Genomic DNA, 25,744 nt, shown 5'->3' with positions numbered 1-25,744 from the left:
TATATGCCCAACAGTGATTGAATAATTACTTTGCTCATTGCTGCCTGATGGAGGTTTGGTGTAGTGGTTCTACCAGTTCACTTGTGGGTCAAAACTCTGTCCTGTGGTCCCTCTAGCAGGGAGGAAGGGGGGAACTCTGGGTGGGGTTTGCCTAGCCCCTCACTAGTGAAACCCAGTGTATGCTGCAAGGACAGGAGAAGGAAGACCAAATCACAGGAGGCGAAACAATAATTCTAAGAAGAGAAATGAAGCCAGGCACACAAGAGACCAAGGCAGGAGGATTGCTGTGAGTTTAAGGACAGTCTGGAACAGGTAGTGATTTCCAGGCTATTGGGATACAGAGCAAGACTCCATTGGAAAAGAAAAAGAGGGGGGGCACTTTAATGTTCACATGTTGGGTGTCCGTGATGCTATGCCCTCCTCTGGCTTTGACCTTCTAATTCGGCTAATCGTCTTAGCAGTCTTTGTGAGTGTACTCTCTCTGTCTGCACCAAGCAAGCCGAGCATCCCTCTATTTAGAGTTGGTGAGGGCTTTGGATGTAAAATCCTGGCTTGTAGTCCTTGCCCTCTGCCATCTCTCCAGGCCCAGAGCACATAAGCTGTGAGGTGGCCGTGGGGGCTGGGGTCAATATGGGAAAGAGACTTCTAGAAGTGAGGCTAAGGCTAGCCCTCACAAGAAAACCAAGGCAGAAGGACACATGCAAGGGAGAGCAGAGAGCTGGTGTTCCAGGCAAGAAAAGGCGTCCAGAGAGCCATTGAAAAATAGTCAACAGGTTTAACCTGACAAAAACCGTCCCTACGGCCGGATAGGCTGGGCTAAACGCGTTTCTTTATTGCAGGACATGTCCGAGCCTCTAACATACTGCTCATTCCTCTCTTGTGTCTATGTCAGGCACGTTCATTGACTCTGGGAAGCATTTCATGGAATGACAGGGTTACCTTAATATCCTCAGGACACTGGCACTGAGTCTGTGTGGGGTTGTTACAGTCAGGGATAGACAGGGAAGGAAGGTACAGTGAGCCCTGAGCAGATAATCTAGGGTCTTTTGCACACGCTGCCATGTGCATGTTTGGCCCTGGGAGGGGGAATGAACGTAATGAAAGGCAGGCTAGAGAAAGGGCTTAGTTAAGAGCATAAACTGCCCTTGCATAGCACTAGGGTCCCATTCTCTGCACCCCTGTTGGGTGGCTCACAGCTGTCTGTAATTGTACCTACAGAGGGATCCAAAGCCTCTGGCCTCCATGGTCACAGGCACTCGTGTGGATCCACGCACCTGTATACAAAAACAAATGCCCATAGCTGAAAATAAACATAAAATCTTAAAGAGAAAGAGAGGAAGGAAGGAAGAAAGGGAGGAAGGAAGGAGGGAGGGAGGAAGGAAGGAAGGAGGAAAGGGAGTAAAGGGAAACTATCAGGGCTCAGGGGAAGGGTGGAGGGCCAGAAGACAGCCCAGGTAGGAGTGTGTATGATACTGCGCCTTGGGTGCGCCATTCTCCCGTCTTATGGGAATTACCGGCTGCGCTGCTTAGGAAAGAGTTGGGTAGGGAAGATTGATTAGGATACAACTGGGATAGAGGTGGCCAATGGAGCAAGAGGAACAGAGACTTGAACCCCCAGAGACCCTGGAAGAATTCAGGGAAGCAAAGGAACCCCACAGAGTGTCTGTAAAAGATGAGGGGCGTGGCCAGAGGCTGCAGGTGTTCTTGCTGCCTGCTTCCTCTTCCTGCTGATGGAGATTGTATGCGCAGTGTGTATGCATGCATGCATGCATGCATACATACATACATACATACATACATACATACATACATACATACATATATATCTCCTTTTGAGGTGAAGCTGGCTGTAGGTGGCCTTCCCAGCAGGTGGGTTCACACAGTGCCTGCCAGGATATATGGTTTCATCCCATCCTTGTCCCCTGCCAGGGTGGTGTGGCTGGCTGACCTTGCCCACTGAGCTATCCTCTCTAGAAGTTTGCCCTCTGGGCCTTGCCAAGGCAGCCGGATTCTCCACGGCTGGCAGCCAGTGTGGCTGCCTGAGCCGGCTGGCTCTCGGTGCTCCTCCCCTCTCATCCAGCCTCAGTTGGAGCTGCTGGTGGCCCAGGGCGCTGCTTGTCAGCACGTGGCTTGGGTTTCTGTGTTACAGGTCCCAAATTGGGATCGCAGGGGATCAAGTGTCCGTGTTGTGTGATCATGCTGAGCCTTCCCATGCGGCCAGCTGCGAACTCTTCAAAGGGCTGGGTGTATTTCGTCTGGGAGATGCTGCAGGAGACGGAGACAAGGACAAAGAAGTCCCTTTTCAAAAATGGAAAAATAGACGAGGGCATCAGCCTTGGACATTGGGTAGGGCGGGGTGCTTGGGCACATTGGAACCCCCTCCTCCTTCTGCAGCCCCTTGGCCAGTGCCTGCCAACCCCCACAGACCCTGCCCGAGTAAATACAGCCTCTGTCTCCCCCTCCTTCATTATGCATTCCTTTAATCTGACCCATCTTCAGGTCGCCAGCTGGCAGAGACAGCGGATTCCAAACCCCAGCTGGTGCCAGAGTGTTTACACGGGCGGGAAGCTTGGCAGGCGACTTGCCCCCAAGCTACTCAGCTGGAGGAAAAGGTAGAAAGACAACCCCAACAGGGGCGGTGGCTCACGCCTGGGCTCCCAGCAAGGCCAAGGCCAAAGAGCTACTGAGAGTGGAGGCCAGCCTGGGCTACATAGTGAGGTTCAAGCCAGCCTGGGCTATAGTGGGAGACCCTGTTTCACTCCCTCCATGCAACCCCACCCCAAAAAGCGAAAAGCATCCCTGAGATAGTGGGTTCTTGTTTACAGTTTCCCTCTTTATTTAACCCCCCCTTCCCCGACCCTTGTCTACCCTCACTTCATGATGCTCTGTCATGAAAAATAGAGGATCCCTTTGTGGAAGGAGGTAAAGGGCTGGGGCTCTCTCAGTAGTCCCTCACCCCACCCGAGGCAACCCTTTATATGTCCTCTGAGCACATGAAGGTCCTTGCCTCCTGCTGTGGCAATCGGATAGGATTTACAAGACATTATTCAGCCGTATATAGCCAGTTCCCATTCGTGATGGGTGTGGTCTTTCTAAAATAGCAATAAACGCTATGTGGCTGAGTATTAAGCTGGCACTGGGATTTGCTGCTTCGGCCTGAGGTCAGTTCTCTGCATCCTACACCTCCTTTGGTCCCCAGCAAAGCCCCCGAGACACTCTGCCAGCCCTGGTGCTGGTTCACCATGAACAGTGTGTGAGAGGCCATATCTAAGGTGTTCTGTACTGGGAAACTGATGGGAACTGGTTATCAGCGGTCGGCTCTTGGGGGATTGCTTGACTCCCATTGGACAGGCATGTGTGTCAGGGAGAGAGCTGTCCTGTGGTAGGGTCATCCTGTACTTCTGCTGACTGGGTCTCGTGTGCTGGTGTGTCGTGTCTTACTTGAGAATTGTGGCTGCATTCCTCAGCCCCAATCAGGAAACGGGAAACTAAGGAATTGTGTTGAAAGCACTGTTCATTAAGTACTGACTGGAGTGGAAAAGTGCTCACGAAGGGGGCACCCTATCTAAGCTGGGAGGGGCAGCAGATGGAGGGCCGCAGAACTGTGGTGGACGGGAGCTGGGGGTCCCTGTGGCTCAGCAAGAGGAGTGTATGTAGCATTACCAGAGCTGCCCGTTAGGGAAGGAACCAAGAAATAGATACGGTGGTGGTTTGAATACGTAGGCTCACAGTGGAATGCATCCTCGCCAGCAAGTGGCACTATTTAAGAAGGATTAGGAGGTGTGGTCTTATTGGAAGAAAGGTGTCATTGACAATGGCCTTCAAAAGCCCATGCCATGCAGGCCTCACTCTCTCTACCTGTGGAGCAGGGCAAAGAACCATCTTTGCCTGTGTGCTGCCATGCTCCCTGACTTGACAATAATGGACTAAGCCTCTGAAACGATAAGCCAGCCCCCGTTAAAAAAACAAATAAGAGTTGCCTTGGTCATGGTGTCTCCTCACAGCAGTAGAACAGAGATATCCTGCTCATGGCCTTAAATATTCTGCACATCCAACCTGAGGCCTGTTGACATGTCCTGTCAAAGCCCAGCTCTGTGTTCAGTTTGGAGAGCACTTACATTCTCCTTTGGCTCTTCTCTGAATCCTACCCTCATCTGCAAGGGAGGCAACCAAGACGAGGTCTGTGAAACACCATACTCTGGCAGCAGGCTATTTCAGGAGGCATTTTCCTGAGTGCAGCAAGCCCGGTACTATCCCATATCTATGTTAAGCTCCAGCACCTTGATTTCTGGTGGGACAGAGTCGCTCTTGCTTTTTAAAGTGGCAGAACATTAAACGCCGCCACCTCCATCTTCTGCAGCAAGTTCAGATAACACTCAAGTGCCACTTAAACTCCTCCCCCCCCCTCCTCCGTGTTGTGCACACATAACCTCAGGACCAACAAGAGCTTTCAGTGTAGCCTGCATGGAGCTCTGATGCCCAAGACAGTTAGCAGTAGCCTTCCAAAAGATTGCTCATTCAGTGAGCTGGGATCTCACTGTGTAACCCTGCCTGCCTGCTGGGGTACTCGTGTAGACCAGGCTGGCCTCCAGCTAACAGCGGTCCGTCTCCGTCTGCTTCCCAAGAGCTGGGGTGAAAGGCACGTGTTGCCACCCATGGGCAAGGAAACTGCTTTCTTGACAGGTCCTCCTTGACAGGTCCCCTTGAAGGGGAGGCGTGGGCCGGCTGACCCATTAGACAACCAGTTCTACTGGTAGAGTACACAGGGGGCGTGGGAGGCTTTGTTACCAGGTGGCCTGCTTCACCTTGAGGGAAGCAGTCAGTCCTCACTTTGAGTTTTCCCGAACAGCAAGGCTTTGGAATGGGAAGGTGTTGGGACAGATGGTGTCCTGTGAACAGGGAGACAAACTGGTTCCACTTTGGGACCTGGAAGCCAGCTGACTTGATTTTGCCTTTTTTTCCCTTCCCTATTCCCTTTTCTTCTCTTTTCTGTATCTGTGTATGGGGGAGGGGGGGCAGGTGACCACTTGGGATATCATTCTTCTTCAGGTACCATCCACCTTATTTTGTTTTGTTTTTTGAGACAGAGTAGGCTAGGCTGACTCTCCCACAAGGGGGGGTCAGCCAGTGAGTCCCCAGGATCCGCCCGGCTCTACTTCCTTAGCTTTGGCGTCACGAATGTGTGCACCAAATGCCCAGACTACGCTGGGCATTCCTGTGTGGGTTCTGAGGCTCAAACTCAGGCAGAGCCTCACACTTGAACAGCAAGCCGTACCGAATGAGTTCCCACCACCTCCCCGCCATAGTGGCTTCAGCAGGGTACCCGAAGGAAAGACTCAGTGACTAAAGGAATGTGAGCCTGAAATCCTTTCCTTTCTCATGCTCAACCGGTGTGTTCAAGGACATCTGAGGACTGAAATTGGGCACCATGGGCAACATGACTACCTTCAGCTGAACCGCCTCACCTCAGGCCTCTCAGTCAGCACTGTAATGATGCTGTCCTAAGTAAGCTCTTACCCAAGGCTGCACTGTCCTGACTCAAACCATCCCTCCCAGAGTCATTGGAGAAAGTATGTAAGTCCCCTTCAAGTCCACAGTGCTACAAGATATTTTCTGTCTTCCCTTCATGACAAGGATATCGAGAATATGATGACGAATGGGTGCAGTCTGCTTTTGAGCAAGGAACAGAATTCCCTTCCCAGATCCAGTCCTGGGTCACCCCACCCACGCTCATCAACTTTAAAGCAGATCCTCCCTGCAACAGTCTCGCTCATCATTAGGTTTCGGGCAGTGCTCAGGTAGCATGGGGATTCTTTCTGGACACCCTACACAGGGAAATCTTGGGTTCCTGCCTTGCTTCTGGAGTTTGTTAGCTTTATGTCCCCTGGGCAAGTTTGTTAAGCTCCTTGAGCCTCCCTTTTTTTTGCGTTCTCAGGGCACGTTCGGGGTTGAAAGGAGAGATTTCTGTGGGTGTTCGGAGCAAGCCTGCACATAGTAAGAGGCGGTCACAGCACAGTTCCTGGTAGAGCTGGAGGTCTGGAGATGAAACAGCGTCGGCCACCATAGTCTCACTCAGCCATAAGAATGAGATAGTTCTGCAAAGAGTTTTGGTCTCACCTGAGTTGCATCAAATGCTGAGAAGCCCGGTTTTCTTGACCATCTCCATCTACAAGGGAGTTAGTTAGACTAGGTTAATAGCACAGCTTCTGATTTTGGCCTCTGTGCCTTTAAGGGAAGGGAGTGATCATGTCATTATTTGAACCTCTCTAGTACCGCATCTCACACAGGGCCCGTGCTCAACAAACACTGAGTGAAAGACTGATTTGATCTGTACACTGTATATATGTTGGCACAGTCTCACACTGTAGCTGAGATGCCTGGAACAGATTATGCAGCGCTGGCTGGCTCGGCTGGCTCAGACTGGCTGTGATCCTCCTGCCTCAGCATCCCGAGTGCTGGGATTTTTTTTTTTTAAAGATTTCATTTATCTGGACGCTAGAAACATGTCTAATACTATGTAAAGATGAGCTTGTAAGGGTTGAAGACCTTACCATTCAGTTTTGTACATGTATACATACATGTGTGTGTACACACACATTCTGATGCTCTCCTGGCCATTGTAAGATTGAGGAGGAAGAGGTGACCCTCTGCTGTAGTGGCTTCACAGTCCCAGCATATCTGTGTATGTGCTGGCTCTGACGGCAAACCCATCAGTCAGTCAAGAGAGAAAGGTAGATGAGCAGATAGGAGGCTAGAGTTCTGGCCTGGAGACTTCCAGGTACCCCAGCAACAGTCCTCTTGGGAGCCCACAGAACAAACCCATCCTCATGAGAAAGTGAAGTCAAGGCTTCTGAGTGTCACAGTGACGTGTGAGCTCAAAAGAAAACATTAAATAAAAGCATACAACAGCAAAACCCTGAACACATAGACGTCCTTTGGCTTTGTCAGGTAACAGGAAGGGATGCCTCAGTTTGGTTTTTGCCCCTGGCCCCTCCTCCGGTCAGTTTGTTACCCAAGAAGATTGACTGAGCGTTGCCTGTGTCTAGTGTGTGTACAGAGGCGAAGGACCAGACTGCGGAAGACACCTAGTGCCTTGGGGTGCGAGGAGACAGGACGTTTCTGGGAGAGGTGTTTCCCCTTAGCATCTCTTTCCTGCTGTAATTCAGACTCCCGGGGTTTTCTGCAGCCCCCATTTTTCTGTCTCCCTGTATCTGTCTTCTTCATGGCCTCCCAACCACCCCCACCCCACCCGAACTCACACGCAGGAGTCTTTCTACCCCCTTTGCTTGCTGTCCTTTGCTTTCCTTGGCAGACGAGCAGCTCACAGCCAGGGTACCAGCTCCTGACCGCTCCTAAACACCAGTACCTGTTAGGTACCTGTAAGGTACTAACTAGTGACTTAGCTTCTGGGAGAACCGCCCTCGTGTAGCTGTCACTTCAATGCAGGACTGACCAGTGCTCTCCAAGGCACCTGCTCATGCCCGGTGGACTCTGTAGAACTTTGTCTTCTCTTGGCCTCCAGGACCATCCTGGCCTTTCCAGCTAAGCCATATGTGTCTCCTCCATCCACAGCACACGTGACTGTCACCACAGTGAGTGTGCTTTATGTGTAATACATCCCTGTGCCTTTTCTGTACCAGACCCAAGCAGCACTCCCGACCACTCTCCTCCCTTAATGTCACATGTCCCTGAGTCTTTCAAGTCACCCACTGCTGTCCTGCGTCTGTTACCTGTGTCATCCCTCCCGTACACGGTAGCTTCCACGTTCCCGCATCGTCTTGTATCTCGGGAATAGAGTTGTTACACGGCTCCGATGGGGGCTGCAGAGAGTACCTGGCTTGCTGGACCTTGCTTAAGGCTGGGACAGTTTGCACACTGAACACCGGGTGAGAAAGCCTGATGGCCCTCATCAAGTTCAAGGTGAGCTCCAACTTCCCCCTTGGCTGTTTGGTTTCCCTGCTTGCTACTTGAAGTCCCATGCTGGTGGGACACAGAGGGCTGTGATGGGAGCCGGCCCAGCACACTGAGAGTAAGCACCACGCCTGTGTAGGCATTGGTTATGTCATTCTTGTTTGGTGACACTGAGGGCAGCCCAGGGCTTTCGAACATGTTAGGCGAGTTCCCTAACACCAGGCCCTCTGCAGTGTCACTTAGAGCATCGCATTCAAATGATAATACCGAGATTCTATAATAATGTATATAACATAGCGTGGCACTTTCAAGGGGTTGAAACAGGGTCCCACTTTATGGTTTTGGTCAACTTGAAACTCACCCCGTGAGCAGGCTGGCTTGAACTCTTAGTGGTCTTCTTACCTCTGCCATCAATACTGGGATTACAATGTGAACTTCAATGCCCAGGTGAAACCCGGGCCTTAACCTAACATTGACATTTGCTTAGACTTTGTACCTTGACTGGGGCTGCAGGCTGTGTGTGGGTCATGGGACCCTGAGGCGCGCCTCCGGTGTTTCCATTCATCACGGGAGGTCTTGCCTTCCCTGTTGCCTTTTCCTTTTTTGTGTGTGGTGGCTTCAATAAGGATGGCTCCTGTAGGTTCACGTACGTGAATGCGTAGTCACCGGGGAGGGGAACTGTTTGAAAAGATGAGGAGGGTTAGGCCTTGTTGGAGGAAGTGTGTCCTCACTGGAAGTGGAACTTGCGGGTTTCAAAAGCTCATGCCAGGTCCAGTCTACCCCCCCTCCCCCAACCAGGATGTAGCTCTTAACTACTACTCCAGCATGTCTGCCATGCTCCCTGCCATGATGATAACGAACTAAACCTCTGAAAGCAAGCCCTCGTTTAAATGCTTTATTTATTTATTTATTTGTTTGTTTGTTTATTTTGTAAGCCTTGGTCATAGCAATAGAACAGCGACTAAGACGCTGTACCTTGAAGGGATGATGCGCGTCTGGTATTTGCTCACAAGGATGTTTGAGGGCCAGATGTTTCTTATTAACCTTCATGGCTTGGCTTAAGGCTCTCTCTCTCTCTCTCTCTCTCTCTCTCTCTCTGTGTGTGTGTGTGTGTGTGTGTGTGTGTAGTCACCATGCACCCATTGCTTATTCTCTCTCACCAGCTCTTAGCCCTCCACGACAGAGGTGAACATCTTCTGTAGACTCTTACACAAACATCTAGGGCAGGGGTTCTCAACCTTCCTAATGCTGCAGCCCTTTAATGCAGTTCCTCATGTTCTGGTGAGCCCCAACCATAAAATTACTTTCGTTGCTACTTCATAACTATAGTTTTGCTATTGTTATGAATCATAATGTAAACATCTGTGGGTTTGTTTGTTTGTTTGTTTTTGACGGCCTTAGGCAGCCCCTGTGAAAGTGTCCTTTGATACTTCAGGGGTAGTGATTCACAGGTTAAGAACCACTGACAAAGGGGACTCCTCAGGTTTCCTGTGAGCATGATCTTGGCCCTGCTGGAAGGCTGGTTTATGCCCCTCCCCCGACAGCGTCTCTTAGCTCTGACTATGTGAACTCAAGGCTCCTTTTCCTAGCAAGCTCCAGTCCATATGCCAAAGCACAGGGGTCAGCATGCTGAGTGGGAGGGTTCCCAGATGCCAAGCCTGCCCCTGGAACTGCTCCTGGAACAGTTTCGTTCCTGAAAACAATTGCAATAGATCACCTGTTCATGTCTTCCTAGAAATGAGCAAACCAAAGGCAAATATACCTGGGCCTTGCCTCCCGTCTGCTGTTCCGTAAAGTGAATTGCCCTTTCATTTCCCCAAATACCGGGCAATGCCAAACAGTCCTCGGTGTGCTTTTGCCCGGCATCCAGTCTTAACCCTTGCCAGCAATCAGTGATTGGCTGACTATTGCAGACCTATCTGAAATGTTCCAGTTATACACACCACCCCTACTCCACCCCCAACCCCACTTTGTGCTTCATCTTCTGGGTACTAAACATTTTTAAAGCTGTCATTAAAACAACACCGATACACTGGTTAGGTGGTTCCTTTTCTGCTATCAAGTCTAAATATCACCTAATATTGACTCTTAAAAAAAAATCTTCAAACCCCAATTTTACACTTCAAAGTTCCTATCTGTGTTTTAAATTCACTGTAAAGATGATATTGCACCTTACCATGTAGCTTTGACTCAAAAGTAAAATACTTGTTTTTGACAATGTGTGTCTTGCTTACATCCACACACACAGCCAGTGTTCTAAGCCCTGATGAGTGCATATTCAGAACACTGCTACTCTGTAAGAAAATGTCCTTATGGGAGCCTTTTTGTTTTTTCTTCCTGGTTTTGTTTTTATTTAGTTCTTAGCATTCCTAAGAAATGTTTTGTGGACATATTATAGTATCAAATCAAGAAAAAAGCTTTGGGGGGTGGGTTTGGGTAGGAAGGAAAGCAAAGTATATGAACAAGTAAAGACTATTTGGCCAGTTGTGGTGTTGCAGCACCGGGGAGGCAGAAGCAGATGGTTTCCTGTGAGTTCAAGGCTAACCTGGTGTACACAGCAAATTCTTGGTGGGGCCACCTAGTGACATCCTGTCTGAACAGGAATAGAAAAGATAGGAAAGGAAAAACATATTCTAAATATCTACCTAAGGCTCTTTTTGGAGGAGTGTGTGTGCGTGCATGTGTGTGTATGTATGTGTGTATGTGTATGTTCATGTGTATATGTGTATGTTTGAGTGTGTGAGTGTGTATATGTATGCATGTGTGTATGTGTATGCTCATGTGTGTATGTTTGAGTGTGTGTGTGTGTACATTTGCATGTGATATAAGTGTGTGCTGGGAACTGAACCCTGGCCCTCTGAAAGAGGCAACTCTCCAGACTTCAGATCTCTAGCTTTTTAAAAGTTTTTTCTCTTATTGTCAAGATTATAATATAACTACATCACTCCTCCTTCCCTCCTTCTGAATCCTGTACCTTCATGACCTCTTTTGTCATTGACTATTGTTACATGAATATATATATATATATATATATATATATATATATATACCTCTAAGCATGTAACATGCATGTAAAATGCACACACTTCTAGGGAAGATTATACTTATTTCCTGCAAATGCCATGAGACTGCACGGAAACACAATCCTCTGGAGGTTATATGTTGTAGACACAAAGGAAATGGAGAAGGCAACTCATACTTTATAGCACTTGAAATAGTGGGTGTGAAGGGCAATTTGGGCTGTCTAGATTTTTTTAAACCCCATCTTTAACGGTATTTATTAATGGTATTTAAAAAAGGTGGAGAGATGGCTCGGTGCTTAAGATTCTTTTCCTGTGATTACAGAGGACCCAGGCTTGTAACCCAGCATCCACTTGGTGGTGGCTCACAACCATTATTAGTTCCAGGTCTCCAGGGTCTGGTGTCCTCTTCTGGCCTCTGCAGGGAACAGGCATATGCATGGTACACATACATATGCATAGGCAAAACACATAAAAGAGGAAAAATTAAAAGCTCTGCATAAGGCAGGTATGATGCCATACTCCTGTAATGCCAGCATGGTGGGAGCATGGTGACTTCAAGGCCCAGAGGCCAGCCTGGGCTACATAGCAAGCTCCTAAAACCACCAACCATGGTGACTTCAAGGCCCACAAACCAGCCTGGGCTACATAGCAAGCTCTTAAAACCACCAAACATGGTGACCTCAAGGCCCACAGACCAGCCTGGGCTACATAGCAAGCTCCTAAAACCACCAAACATGGTGACTTCAAGGCCCAGAGGCCAGCCTGGGCTACATAGCAAGCTCCTAAACCCACCAACCAACCCTTGTGCTCTGGAATAAATTCCTTTTTATGCTCATATATTTAGCCTTTGACCTGATGAATATAGACCACACCACCAAGCCGTAGTTCACGGCTCCATGCCTGGTAACTGATTTTCTGTTCAGTATTGAGAGCACAGGCTCTAGACAACCTGTGGGTCTGTCTGCTTGGCTTCGCCCCATGCTCATATCAAGGCGGCCTTTCAGCCAAGGAACCAGAATCCCCAGATGTTGCTCACAAGCCACACAGAAAGGTACTGTCAGAACTGTGTCCCCTGTGTCTGAGCCACTCACCCCTTTCCGGCCATCCAGAGCGGAGGTTTGTAGAAAGCCGGAGTGAAAAGCATGTTTGTCCCAGCAGTCTGTCTTCTGCTGAGCTGCAGGGAGTTGCAGGCCACAGGCACCATGTCCTGCCATGACTATTGAGCATGCAGGTGATGGTAGACCCACCAGGTTCTCTTCAGGAAACAGAAGCATCGGGCACTCCAGAAAAGATGGCTAAGGGATGCCACACACCTTAAGTCTCCTCCTCAGCCGTTGAGTGTAATTTTCCAGTGTTTTCCTGTCTGACTGAAGTTTTCCTATTCACCATCCGAGCAGAAAGATGGGAAACCACTTTCAGGACAGCTTGCCGGAATCGTTTGGCTTGCTGCGATCGGGGGCCAAGCTTGGGAAGGAGGCAAGCTCCCCAGACTCAGCAGGGTGGCTCTGCAGCCTTAATTCCGTATTTTCAATGAAGGGGCGTTTGTGCTTTCAGGTGTGGGACCTGTGCCACTCTGTGTTTCTGCCTCCTGGGTTCTCAGCGCTTACATCGAGGTCCTTGTGCCCCAGGCTTGCCTATTGTATCCACACAGCGCCTTGCAAGGTCCCGAATGCAGATGTGTCTGTTGAGCGGAAGTCAGAGTTAGCTGAAGGGGAAGACCCCACAATGTGGTCCCTTTCTTCTTAGTTCTTTGTGTCTTTCTTTGGTGACTGCTGTCAATTTGCAGTGAAAGGGACTGTGCATTCAGAAACCCTGGTGTACCAGTGCCTGGAGCTGGCCAAGGACTTTATGCTTCTTGCCTGTGAGGCACTGTGCTTCAGATTTGAAGGGAGACACTTCAGGAAGGCTGGGATTTGGGCATTGAAGGTCAGATGGGCTCAAGAGAGAGCTCTGTGAACTGAACACGGTTCTTTATAGATTTTTCTTTTCGGCCACCTCCATGGACCTGATCCTGTCCATGTCTGTCTTTAACAGTGTCAGCCCTTACACGGGCATTGGAGGAATTACACTTGCTCATTAGAGCCATGCCTGGCACTAAGATGGTGTTGGGTGTCACTATTGTGAGTCCTGGGGAAAGGAGTCCACGGAAGTGACATACTTTACCCAAGGGCGCTTCGCTGGTCCATAGCAGACTTGGGACTGGATGCTACACCCTGAGTGCTTCATGGAAGCAGTGATTTCCCTGGCATTCTTAGTGTCTTTATAACCAAGAGCTCAGGTCCATGTGCCTCTAATAGAACATAGCATGTGGAATGATTTTGGTTTTGTTATGGGTGTGTGAGTACACTCAACGTCTCTGACTTTGTGTTTCACACCATGTTCTAGTTAAAATTGTAATGAAGCTCTCTCTTCCCCCCTCTCTCTCTTTGTGTGTGTTGGGGGAAAGCCCCTCCTATGTAATGTAGTGCTTTCTCTTTGCTTATTAGCACATTGTCACTTTTAACCTTTCACCCACTGAGCTTGGCATTTAATATACTATTAAACTCAATATTGGTTCCTATAAACAGCCTTAGAGGGATGAGAAATAATTGGAGTGACATTTTTAATAGGCCCCGTGTTTCTCAGCCTCTGAGCTACATGAACCCCGCATTGCACGGTCCCTGACCTCAGGTCAGGAGAGAGTGATGGAATGAAGATTTGGGGTGCCAAAAGGCGTTTGAAAGCACGCAGAGTGGATTTTATGAGGGACAAGTAGGGTTACCCTTTGTGGCCAATGCTGCCACTGATCCCTTATCCTCCGCCTCCCCACTATTTCCCCTCTCCTCGCCCCCTTCCTTTAATGGATGTGGTGGACTTAATCGCTGATCTTATTTTCCTCTTTCAGACGACCGGGAAGGAGTTTAGACTCCAAATTTTCGGGTGCGTAGGACTTCTTGGGATGCGTTCCTGTGGGTCAGCCTCATTCCTTAGTCTTCCTTTTTAAGCTTCTGACATGTGATTTCTTTGGGTTTGGTTTTAGTATTCTAGCTTTTTGTTAGGATTCCGTTACGTGCTGTGTTGTGTGCCTGCTAGAGTTGTTTTTGGAACAAACTTATAAAATCCCGTTGATGGTTGCCTGTTTCTCTCGAGTGCTCATTGGATAGTAGAAGGCCACTTTGTCTCTCTGTGTCTGGAGTTTACCTTCCTTTCATGTGAAATAAGAAAACTGGCACCTGGGATACACTAACATGGGAATGCACTTGATTTAGAATTCGTTTCTGTTGCCCCAGCCCAGAAGGCAGGTACAGAAAAATCCTGGAGTCTAGCATTCTTGCCTTAATTCTGTTCTCTTGGACTTATAGTCAGAAAACATGCGCGAGACATTCATCTGTGGTTACCGGATACTACAGTTGCTTACAGCATGAGTTTATCACGTGGGTATTTATGAGACCCCCTACTGCTTGGGTAGCACTGGGATGGACACAGTGAGAGAAAACGGAAATATAACTGAGCAGGTGACAGGCTGCCGATCAGACAGCTCTCCCGAGGGATGGCTGTGTCCGTGTGATGAGCATCATGTGATGAAGATGTATTTACCCAGCCAGTTCTGCCCTCTCGCCATTGTATGTTGAAGGTCATCAAGGCAAGTAAGTTCTTCACTTTTCTAGAACTTAAATTTAGTGATGCCAACCTCTTCCAGGGACTGCTAAAAAAAGATCTTAATGACCAGTGAGACACCAGCAGGGTATAAAACACTTGCTGTACATGCCTGATGACCTGTGTTTGAGCCCTGCAACCCATAGTATAAAAGCAGGGTTTGGTGGCTCACCTCTGTAACCCTGGCACTCTTATGGGGCCATAGAAGAGGAGACAGGAAACTCAGCTGGACACACACATATGCGGTAGCAGTAGAAATAACAAGAGAGGCTGTGAGCTGTAAACAAGGAGACCTAACCCTGAATAGTTGTCCTCTGATCTCCACATGTGTGCCTGTGTGTGCACACATGCCTGTATACACACGCGTGCACGTGCACGTGCACACACACACACACACACACACACACACACACACACCAAACAAATAAATCTTGGCCCTAATAGAACTGAAATTCAGGTCCATCACTGACTATAGATTTCATCTTTGGGAGTCTGCTTGCTTTACTGAAACCTGTAACCTCCAAATTGATACTTGGTTCTCCACAGCTGTACAGGTGCACAACCTTAAGGCCAGCTGAGGTGAAACAAGGCTGTGCTTGCCTTTCTGGTTCAGCTCCCATACTGTAAACAAATCAGCCTTTTGGCCGTCTATTTAGGGCCACAGTTTTGCATTGTGTGATGTTTGTGGGATTTCGGTCTTTATGATGACTCCGAAGTATTTTCCTGAAGTGTTGCCTGTTTTCCTATTCTTAGGAAGGATGACAGTGTGCCTTAGGCAGAAGCTGTGACTTCAGTTGCCTCATTTGGGCATGAGCTATAGTGCTGTTGACCATGAGTTCAGTGTTAATGAACCAACAGTGTGTATTAAATATATATTAACTACGGTGTCCTTTAGAATCATGTATAAAGCAAGGTTGTATGTAGATCTCTCGGTGAAATGTGACTGGTTTGTAGTAACCCAAGTCTGTATGTCTCTTGGGCACAGTGTTTCAGTGTTGTTTGCAACAGTTCCATAGAACTGCCATGCCTGAAAATTGACTGCATGTGCAGACCTAGAGCAAAAGTGTATGTAACTCACATACCAAATGCCTACTTCCCGGCCTTTCTTTGTTTGTCTTGTCTTGTTTGCTTGCTTTAAGTGTAATGGCTCCCAGACTTGGCTGCATGTTAGAATGCTCTGGGAGCTGGACAAAATGCTGATGAGCCAGCCAACTGTGAGGGTCTAGTTTAGTTGCCTGGGGGTATGGCCTGGATATAGGAAACATTCAAGTTCTTTCAGGGACTCTGTCTCAGGCGTGGTTGAACAGTGGTGCGCTACACATAGAATTACAATACTTCTGAGGAATGGATGCTGGCCAGTCTGAAGAGGCCCTGGGGGGGGGGGGGGCTCACACCACTGAAGAGCCACAGCGGCTGCAGGGACAGGGCAACAGAAACCACAGCAGCAGACTTGGAGCACTGACCAGCACACTCAGGAGATACAAGCCGGGAGAGGGTGGACTCAGAGTTAGATGGGTTCCCAGGTAAAGGTCATTGGTGACAGAGGGCAGTTCCCACTGAGTGGCTGGGGACCCATGGTTAAAGGAAGCAAACTGCATCTCATCCTTCCGTCTTCCTCAGTGAGCACTCGCATTGTCTGTGGTATGCGATGGAACTGAGACGATGGGATCCCTGCCTTCTAGGAGGTGATGACCCACTGTGTAGAAACCATAGCACAACGGAGTATGGAAGGGCGCTGCTGCTACCAGGGCGTGGCCTTCTCGAGGAGTAGCTGAAGGCCTTGCAGAGTGCTCACGGTTGAGGGGCAGCATGATGGATGAGAGGGACACACACTGATAAGTTGTGGGGAGTAGCAGAGCAAGAGGGACCTATGAGCAGAGTCTTGGTTTGAGCCAAGCTCATTATTGTAAAGAAAAAAGCAGCCAGCTGGAGGGAGGTCAGGAATGTAAGACGCGGTCTTAAGGACCAAAGGAGTCAGGTTTCAGAGGTGGGGGTGTGGGCAAGAGCACCTTCCCATGGGTAATCTTATTTGTTCTTTCCCTACAAACTTGATAGACACACATAAGGCATAAACACAGATGTACGGAGACTTTGCACATAGCTACCTGTAAGAAATAGAGGATACCTAACTTCGGCGTCACAGTAGTCCTTTCCTCCTTAAAGGAGAGGGTTGACCCTGTAGGAGAGGCTAAGGGCAGTCACCTGTCCCTGGTGTGACCAGGAAGCCATCCTTCACTCCTTGCCACACTGACATGGCCATGGCCAGGTGTATCTCCTACCTGCCCGCCTGACTCCCTGCATGCAGTTTTCTGCCCTCCATGTTGGAGGAGAACCCATAAGCCCCTGAGGTTTATGAGCCTCTGAGGAAGTGGCTTCTCTGCCCCTGACCGTGTGTGTATCACACAGAGTGCTTCTTGGTTCTGACTGTATACATCTGTGGAATTTGACACAATGCCAGCAGAGATCGTTGCCACCCCAGTCTGTAGTATGCAGCTGAGGAACCGCACACATCCGTGGCTTTATGGGCAAGGGATTTGGTTCAGGGTGTGGGATGAGTTCCTCATGGTTGCATAGCTAGCAGAGTCAGCCTTTGAACGTAGACGGTCAGTTTCTGTGTCTCGGCTTCAAACCTCCACATTTGGTCATCTCAGCCCCGCTGTAAACGGTCCCGGTACTGATTTGACTACTAATAACCAAATTGGGACCACAGTCATCTAAAGATAGCTTTCACAAAAAACCAAACCAGCACCGTGGGCTCTGAGGGGGCCGTTCCCTGTTCAGTAGAAGGGTAGATGTGAAATTAGCAGCTGGAACCCACTGTTTCTGCAGCTTGAGTTTAAAATGTCAGGGCTGCTGGCCAGTGTGCAGGCAACTGAAGTGTCTGGGAAGTCTGCGTTGGAGCCTTTAAGAGCTGTGACCTTCCACGGAGCTGGGTGCCGAGAACTAAATCAATACATGGAGGAGTGAACGGCAGGAGGATTTGTGCGGGCCGTCGTCAATACAGCTTTGCTTCCTTCTGCCTGCAGTGAACACAAGTGTAGCCATCATTTGGGGCCCAGGATTGCTTTGCTTTCTAGTGCAAGTCCCGGGAGGGGGTGGCTCAAAACTGGTGCTAACTGTGGGGTAGGTGAAAACTCTGCATCCTGGAGTGGGAGTACTGATGTAAAGGGGCGGGCTGCAGGGCAGGGAACAGCCTCTTCCTGTTCCTTTTGATGTGGCCAAGAAAGTAAACAGGAACTTTTCTCCTTTGTTTTCCAGGTCACAGCCAAGACTGCCTTTCTATTTATTTTACCTCAGTATAACATTAGTGTGCCTACAGCAGGTAAGAAAAGTGATGCCCTTTGTCTCTCCCGGTCCTCTTAACCCTGAAGACGTGAAAAACTTCTCTTTTGCTCTATCCCTGGGGCCTTTTAGATGCTCTTCTTCTGGCCCCCGATATGTTTAGGTGGCTGGGTGCGTTCTTCCCTCTGTTCCCCATGGTAGGACCAGAGAAAGTGCTGCACTGAGGGGGCGGGGTGTGGTTCTGGCTCCTTCCTCTGAAGAAGGCAGTGTTGGGAACAGAACTTACACGGCCCGTGACCACTGATCAAGGTCACAGCTTCCTTGTTAAGGTTTTCCACTAGGAAAATGAGTTAGGCGTCCTTCGATGGAGTATGGAAACATGGCGGGAAGGGAGCTCTGTCCTGTGACTAGGGTGAGATTAAGAGTTCACACGGGGCCATCCCATGAAGGCCATTGACCGGAACTGTCACGTCACAAGCTGACCTGCATCCAGAATTCGCAAGAACAGCAGAAAGCCTAGCTGTCGTTGGCCCAAGTACCACGTGATCTTCACTAGCCGCCTCCAGTCTAGGTATGGGCTCCAACCCAAGGAGTAACAGGGCTACACGGAAGAGTGGGCCCATTCTAAAATGATAGCTGCTCTTTGCTTCTAACCAGTCACCGGCCCAGGGGTGGCTGTAAACCCAGAGTGCTTTCATCATCCCTCTGACCAAATACCTAACAGAAACAACCTCAAGAACGAAAGGTTTATTTGAGCTCACAGTTTCGGAGGGTTCCTATTGCGGCCGCATGGTTCTGTGTACTTGAGCCATAATGCTGGCAGAAGCGAGTGCCTGGGAAGAGCTGTTCAGCCTGTTGCAGAAAGGGAGCAGGGCAAGGGTGAGTCCAGGAAAGGGGCCAGGGCAAGATAGCAGCCGCAAGGATGCAGGTCCAGGGAGCTGCTTCTTCCAGGGGAGACCCTGTTCCCCCTGCCATTTCCCGTTGATACCATCATGATACGACATCCAGGGTTCATCATTTGAATGGGCCTGAGTCCTCACGTTCTCACATCAGACCGACACACCAGAGCCATGCTCTCCTAATCTCCAGGCATTCTCCTTCTGTTCAAGTAGATAATCAAGTTAAGTCATCACAATAGCTGAAGCCGTATCTCTTGATAATTTTTATCCCAAGAGAATCAGAAAATAATTCTTCTTGTTTATAAACACCTCTCTCTTTTTAAATGTTGGCAACTAGCTTTGTGAATGCCACAGGAAGTCAAAATGCAGGAAAATCAACAGAAGCTGGCAGGTTCAGCTTTGGGGCCATGTTACTGCAGCCTTGGGGTTCTGGGGTTTCAGCCTAGGAATCAGGTTTACTCCCTCTCTGTGGTAAAATGCTAAGGGACCCCTTGATGAAGGAAGAAGGGAGTTTTGCTTGCCAAGTCCAGTTCTTGACTTTTATATAAGGGTCCTTTATCTGGCTCCACCAGGATTTGGTGTGTGTGTGGGGGGGGGGGGGAAGGGGTAAGTGCATGACTCTTTGGCCCATGAAGGTGTAGCCATGAGTTTTGCCTGAGCTCATCGCCGTAGTCAGTGTAGCCAGACACTGAGAATCCTTGCTTCTGGGGATGTAATACAGTTCCTTTTTTGGGAGAGTCAAACTGAGAGATTGTGGTAAGAGAGGAAGAATGGTCTTTTCTGTGGGAAGAGAAACTTGAGAGCATCTCTCAGCCTGGGGAGCCAGGAAATGCTGTGGCCGGACACTCCAGTGCACGCTCTCCTTCTGGTGGGTACAATGAGTTTTGTTGCTCAGTGCCATGTGGCCCAAGATCAAAGTCGATGTTCCTCTTCTCCTGTCACCTGTCAGTTGTGAGACACTCGTAGAACCAGTTGTACTTACAAGTGAGCAAAATTGAAATATTTAGTTTTTAAAATGTGGCAAAGTACCTACGCATAGTAGTGTTTTCCTAGTAGCTGGGCATGCTCCCCAAATTTATTATTGCATCTAGTTTTAAATGCATAGTATGATTGTATTAAGTACATTCACATTGTGTTACTTTCCATGTCGAGAACTGTTTACATCCTGCAAAGCTGAACTTTTTAATCATTACACAATAACTCCCTGTAGCAACCACTGTTTTCTTTCCTCTATAAATTTATTGCAGTAGGTACCTCATCTGCATAAATGTGTGTGTGTGTTTAGATTTTTGTGACAGTGTCTTACATAATATTAAATTAGGCTGGCCTTGAACTCAAGGCAGTCCTCTGGTTCAGCTTTCCAAGTGCTAAGACTACAGGTGAGTCACCCCACCCAGTCGTAGAATCATGCATCATTTAACCTTTGGGTACCGGTTTAAAATTCAAATGCGTGTTTCTCCCACCAGCACAATGCATTTACACACGCATTACATAACTCTTAGAGAAATGTATACAGTATAGATAAGAAGATAATGATCACATATAACCCCACCACTCAGCAAGAACTTTAGTTAAGATATTTTTAGATACGGATTTGTAGCTTGCCGTCTTTTGCTGTTAGAATGTGATGGATCTTTCCCATGTGATAATAATGTTGTAGTCTGACGTTGTGAAAACGTTAAAAGTGAGCAAGTAATTCACCCTTCTTTCTTTCACCGCCTCCGCTCCTGTCTCTTTCCCATTCCTTTCTTCCACTGGAAGAGAGCGCTTGATGAAGCTAGCTTAGCTGGGGACATTCTATTTTTCCTCTTCTCTCCTGAAAGTCATACACAATTTTAGGCATTGCGCTAACACCGTTGAACTGTAAGGTAACATCTTTTCTCAGAATGACAAAATGCAAAATGAAAGAAATGTTGCTCCATAAAATATCACATAACTGCCGCCCACACTGGAACCACTTCCTCTGGGTTTCTTTCTTTCCTAATTAAAACAAAAGTATTATTTCATGTGTACGGGTGTTTTGCCTGCATGTATGTCGGTGTACCGTGTATGTGCATTGTTCTTAGAAGCAAGACACCACTGAATTCCCTGAAACAGGGGTTATAGACAGTTGTGAGCTACCATGTGGGTGCTGGGAATCCAGCCTGGGTCCTCTGGAAAAGCCACCCATGCTTTTAATCCCTGAGCCATCTCTCCAGCCCTAACTATTATGTTTTAAATTAGCTTAGAATGGGTGTCATTAACATTATCATACATTCCTATGTGTTGTCAAACTCTTTTTATTCTCATTCATTCCTCTCTCCATGGTCTTCACCCATGCCATGTCTTCCTTTCCTCCATCCCCTTCCTTCCCAACACAGATTCCCTTTGCTTTCCTACAACACTTGTTACATTACCTCTTCTTTCTGCTTTCATCACACAAGCACGTGCGTACGCACACACACACACACACCTATATAAGTTTAAATATAGATACCTCAAAATTCTCTTGTTTTATTTAATTTTTTAAATTTTTTTGGTTTTTATTTTTATCAAAACAGGGTTTCTCTGTAACAGCCCTGGCTGTCCTGGATCCTACTTTGTAGACCAGACTAACCAGGAACTCAGAGAGACCCACCTGCCTCTGCTTCCCAAGTGCTGGGATTAAAGGCCTGAGCCACTACACCTGGCCTGCCTTGTTTTATTTAACACAATCTTCAGCTCTGTCCATTTTATTGTAAATATGCTGATTTCATTTGTTTCTATGGCTAAATAAAATTCCACAGTTACTTTACCCACATATTTGTTGGTGGACATCTATGCCGATTGCGTTTCTTAGCTATCGAGAATAGTGTAACAGTTTAACATGTATGTGCCACTGTCTGTGTGGGAAGCTGACACAGAGTCCTTTGAGTGTATGCTTCCACATCCATTCATTTACATTCCCGCTAACACATCCCCTGTATCCTTGCCAGCATCCGCGGTTGTCTGTTTGTTTTCTTATTGATAGCCATTCTGACTGGTGTGAGGTGGGGTCCATCCGTTTGAATCTGAGTTTCCTTAGTGGCTCAGGATGTTGAACATTTTTCACATGTTTTTTCCTCATGAGCCCATTCCTGATTGGAAGGTTGGGGGGGTGGGGTTGGATGTTTAATTTTTGCAGTTCTTTATTTATCCTAGGTATTAATTAACCCCTGTCTAATAATGCACAGTTGGCAAAGACTCTCTCCCACTCTGGTGATTAATTTGAGGCAGGGTTTGGCTGTAGCCCTGACTGAACGGGAACTGACTAGACTCAGAAAGCCTTGATTGTGGTCATCTTCCTGCCTCTGCCTCTCCCGGGTTGGGGTTGTAAGTAGGTACCAACACAACTGGCTTTTTAAGTTGTTCCTGTCAGGTGTTGTTATGCCAACACAAAAGTAATAAAACTGAACATTCATGTGCCTAAGGCATCCTTTTAACTCCTTCTTAGAGAAACTAGGCAGTAAGCAATGCCTTAGACATCATTTCACAGTCAGGATGACAAGGGTGGACTGTCTCAGGCTATGCCCACGTTAGAGCTGCTGGGCATAAAGAACTTCCTATTGAATCTTGGGAGTGTGCCACACTCCTGTGTTCATTAGTTTAATTAGTTAATTGGTCTCTCTAGACAAATATCTCTGTGTCTCATGTATGCTGGCCCTGGTTGTAAAACAGTGTAAGGGAGAGATGGATAACAAAATAAGCAGATAATTATAATTGCAATAGAGTGGTGAGGGAAACACACAAAGATATGAGGAGAAAAGAAGAGGAGGAGGAGGAGGAAGAGGAGCCTGGTGACGTATCCATCCAAAAAGCTGACTTTATAGTATGGTTGGATATCAGGCAGTTGTGAATGAAAAGTTTCTGTACCCCGTTAAGCCTCTGCCGATGCAACAATCCAAATCAGACCAAATCAAACCGAATTAGAAAAAGCCCACATTTAGTAGATACGGTGCTCCCCGATGGCCTTCCAGTTCCCCAGAGAGGAGATGGGAAAGGGAGACCGGAAAACCATGAGTCTGTTTTCTGGGGGACAGTTTAAATACCCTGTGAGAGTGGCCTTGAGCATCTCTGGGGGAGGGGTCATCATTTGGCAGACTTTCTGAGATGCAGCAGGGTTTGGAGGGAGATGGGGGAGGAGGGCTTGGGTGGATCTTGCATCATAACACTCCCAGACTCTTTGGGTGTCTGGATGCCGGGGTCTGGGGTGGAGGTTCCACCATAACAGTGAACATAACACAGGACAGTCCTACGTGTAGATGTACAACCTCCCAAGCAAGAAACAAACGCCTAGGGTGTGCTAGTGGCTAGGGAGTGCAGCCAGTGAGCCCAGGGCAGCTGGGAGTTGGTGGCTTCCAAGACGTAAATATTAAACTCTGCTCCTGGAAAGCCCTAGGTCTGTGTGCCCCGATGAGGGTCCATTAGAGTGCCTGCCGGGTGGAGGGCTTCTGTGACTTTAGAAAGGGAAGGGAAGGGTTGGTGCGTTTGTCTGCCTGTCATGGGGCTTTTTGAAATGTGGCAGTGAAATCAGAATACCCTGCTTCCTTTTGTTTTGAGCACCCATGGTGACCAACCCAGTATGACGATGTGTGTTTGCCTGGCTCGCAGGAAAGCAAACTTCTCACGGGACAAAACCATTTTACAATAGCAGGTTTGTTAAGGTTATGATTTCTAAATCCCTCCTCACAAATCTCCTTAGGGTTGGAAGTGCTTAGAAATCTACTTTTTTTAGGGGGGGAGTGGGGTGGGTGGTAGGGTAGAACCGGAGTAAAGTCTGCCTTCTAAAATCTCTTTATAATGAATGTCTCACGAGTCAGTGTCTGTAATTGGATTTTGATAAAGTTGTGACCTTGTGCTCCTGGCAGTTCTGGAGGCCCGCTCTTCCCCAGCCATTGAACCAACTCCTTCCTCAGCCTCTCAGGTGCTGTGAGGATCCAGCTCCTGAGCTGCCAGGCTCAGCTGTCCTTTGTGAATCCCTGGCTCTTCCTGGCTGGGCGTTTTAAGGAACTCAGCACATCCATCGGTGATGTTGAAGAGCCTCTTTCTTGACCGGTCTTCCCTGCTGCACTGGATTGGTTTTTTTTTTTGTTTGTTTGTTTGCTTGTTTGTTTTGTTTTGTTTTTTCTTTCTACTCTCTTGTCTCCAGCTTCAAGAATCCTCCTCTTCTCATCCTGAGCAAACCTAGCAGCCTCATCACCAGTCACTTGTTTTCTCTCAGTTTGGACTCTTGACAGCCGAGATCCCTGGCCCTCTCTTGCTCTGAAGGCAGGAGGAAGGTCTGTTTCCAGAAGCTTCTTTCTGCATCACTTTCGCACGCCATTCCCTCCTGTGCGTATTAGTCTCTGTCGAATGTCCCTAGTCCACCGTGGCATCATCCTGATGATGTAAAGAATTGGTAAAGAGCCTGTTTTCAAATGAGGTCACATCCTAGGGTGCTGGGAGCTAGAATGTCTAAATATGAATTCTAGGGGAGACATAAACTAGCCCAGACCACATGCCAGTTGCAAGGTAGACTAGCTGCAAATTGATGGTTTTGTTGCATTGTAATGAGCAAATGAGGCTTCTGTAGAGGTGACCACAACGGTGACTGAGAGAGGCTGCAGTGCCTGTCATGCTGACATCCTGAAGGTTGACAGTGATAATTCAGGAAGTCCTGCTTCCCCCTCCCCCCATTCAAAACCAAATCCCAGCTCTTGCTACTTCTGTTTGGCATCCTGTCAGGGTTGCCAGAGTTTGCAAACACACAAGCCAGGACTATTGGAATTTCACATAAACACACTTAAAAATATAGCTCAAGTAGTGCGTGGGGCACGGATATATAGTTGTGATTACAGGAAACTAAAGTGTTTTTGTTTTGTGGAGAGTGGGGTCTTGTTAGGTTAACTTGTTAGGTAGACTCGTTAGAGATGCAGACTTTTGGGCCTCCTTCTGTAGTGGCACCCACCTGTAGCAAAGACCCCCCAGTGAAAACTGGGTGGGGTCCGTGCCCAATAAAGCTGGATATGTCAGGTGTAAATGATGCAGGTGAAGGACTGTGGGTAGCCTTGCAAGTGTCCCTGTGCTCTCAGAGGTAAGATGAGGACAGCCATTACATCTGGCCACTCATTTGTGTCTGTCTTCCTTTTCTCGTTCAGTTTGGGTTTTTCCGTACGTCCTAGTTACTTCCCTATTGTTGTGAAGAGGCACCATGAGCAAGAAGAAGGAGGTTTTAGGGGATTGGAGTTCATGGCGGGAATACGGCAGCGGGCAGGCATGGTGCTAAAGCCGTAGCTGAGGGCTTACATCTGATCCACAAGCACGTGGCAGAGAGAGAGCTGACTGGGAACGGCTTGGGCTTTTGGAACCTCAAAGCCAGCGACACACCTCCTCCAACAAGGCCACACCTCCTAATCCTTCCCAAACGTTTCCACCAACTGGGGACTAAGCATTTAAATATGAACCTGTGGAGGCCGTGCTCATGGGAACCACCACCATACTACAACTATTTGGTGGGGGTGGGGTGGAAGAGGTGGGAAGTACAGCTAAGTAGATTTGGGTTTTAACCCAGGGCTACAGCTCCCCAGAAGTCATGAACACATTTGTGGTACACTGTATGTGCAGGCTAGTTTTTATGTCGACCACACAAGCTAGAGTCATCTAAGAAGACGGAACCTCAACTGAGAAATTGCTCCTATAAGACAAGCTTTTGGGGCACTTTCTTAATTAATGATTAATGTGGGATGGCCCAGGTCATTGTGTTGTGGCCACCCCTGGGCTGCTGGTCCTGAGTGCTGTGACAAAGCAGGCTGAGCAAGTCATGAGGGCCAAGCCGGAAAGCAGCTCCCCTCCATGGCCTCTGCGATAGTTCTCGCCTCCAGGTTCCTGCCTTGTTTGAGTTTCTGCCCTGACTTCCTTCGACAATGAACAGTGATGTGGAAATGTAAGCAAAATAAGCCCTTTCCTCCCCAAGTTGCTTTTGGTCATGGCGTTTAGTCACAGCCATAGAAACCCTAA

General features: G+C 48.2%; 1 protein-coding gene across 1 annotated transcript in view; it reads left to right on the top strand.

Annotated features, from left to right (window-relative positions):
• The window catches only part of Tram2 (translocation associated membrane protein 2), a 67,607-nt gene that overhangs the window by 20,369 nt on the left and 21,494 nt on the right, over positions 1-25,744 (top strand). The window contains exon 2 of the mRNA XM_051204338.1: positions 17,829-17,892. Within this exon, the coding sequence (XP_051060295.1) occupies positions 17,829-17,892 (64 nt within the window). The remainder of the gene's footprint in view (positions 1-17,828; positions 17,893-25,744) is intronic.

This window comes from Phodopus roborovskii, unplaced genomic scaffold, assembly GCF_943737965.1.
Source record: "Phodopus roborovskii unplaced genomic scaffold, PHOROB, whole genome shotgun sequence".
Taxonomy (NCBI): domain Eukaryota; kingdom Metazoa; phylum Chordata; class Mammalia; order Rodentia; family Cricetidae; genus Phodopus; species Phodopus roborovskii.
The sequence above is the reverse complement of the archived record's forward strand: the minus strand, read 5'-3'. Positions and strand labels throughout refer to the sequence as shown.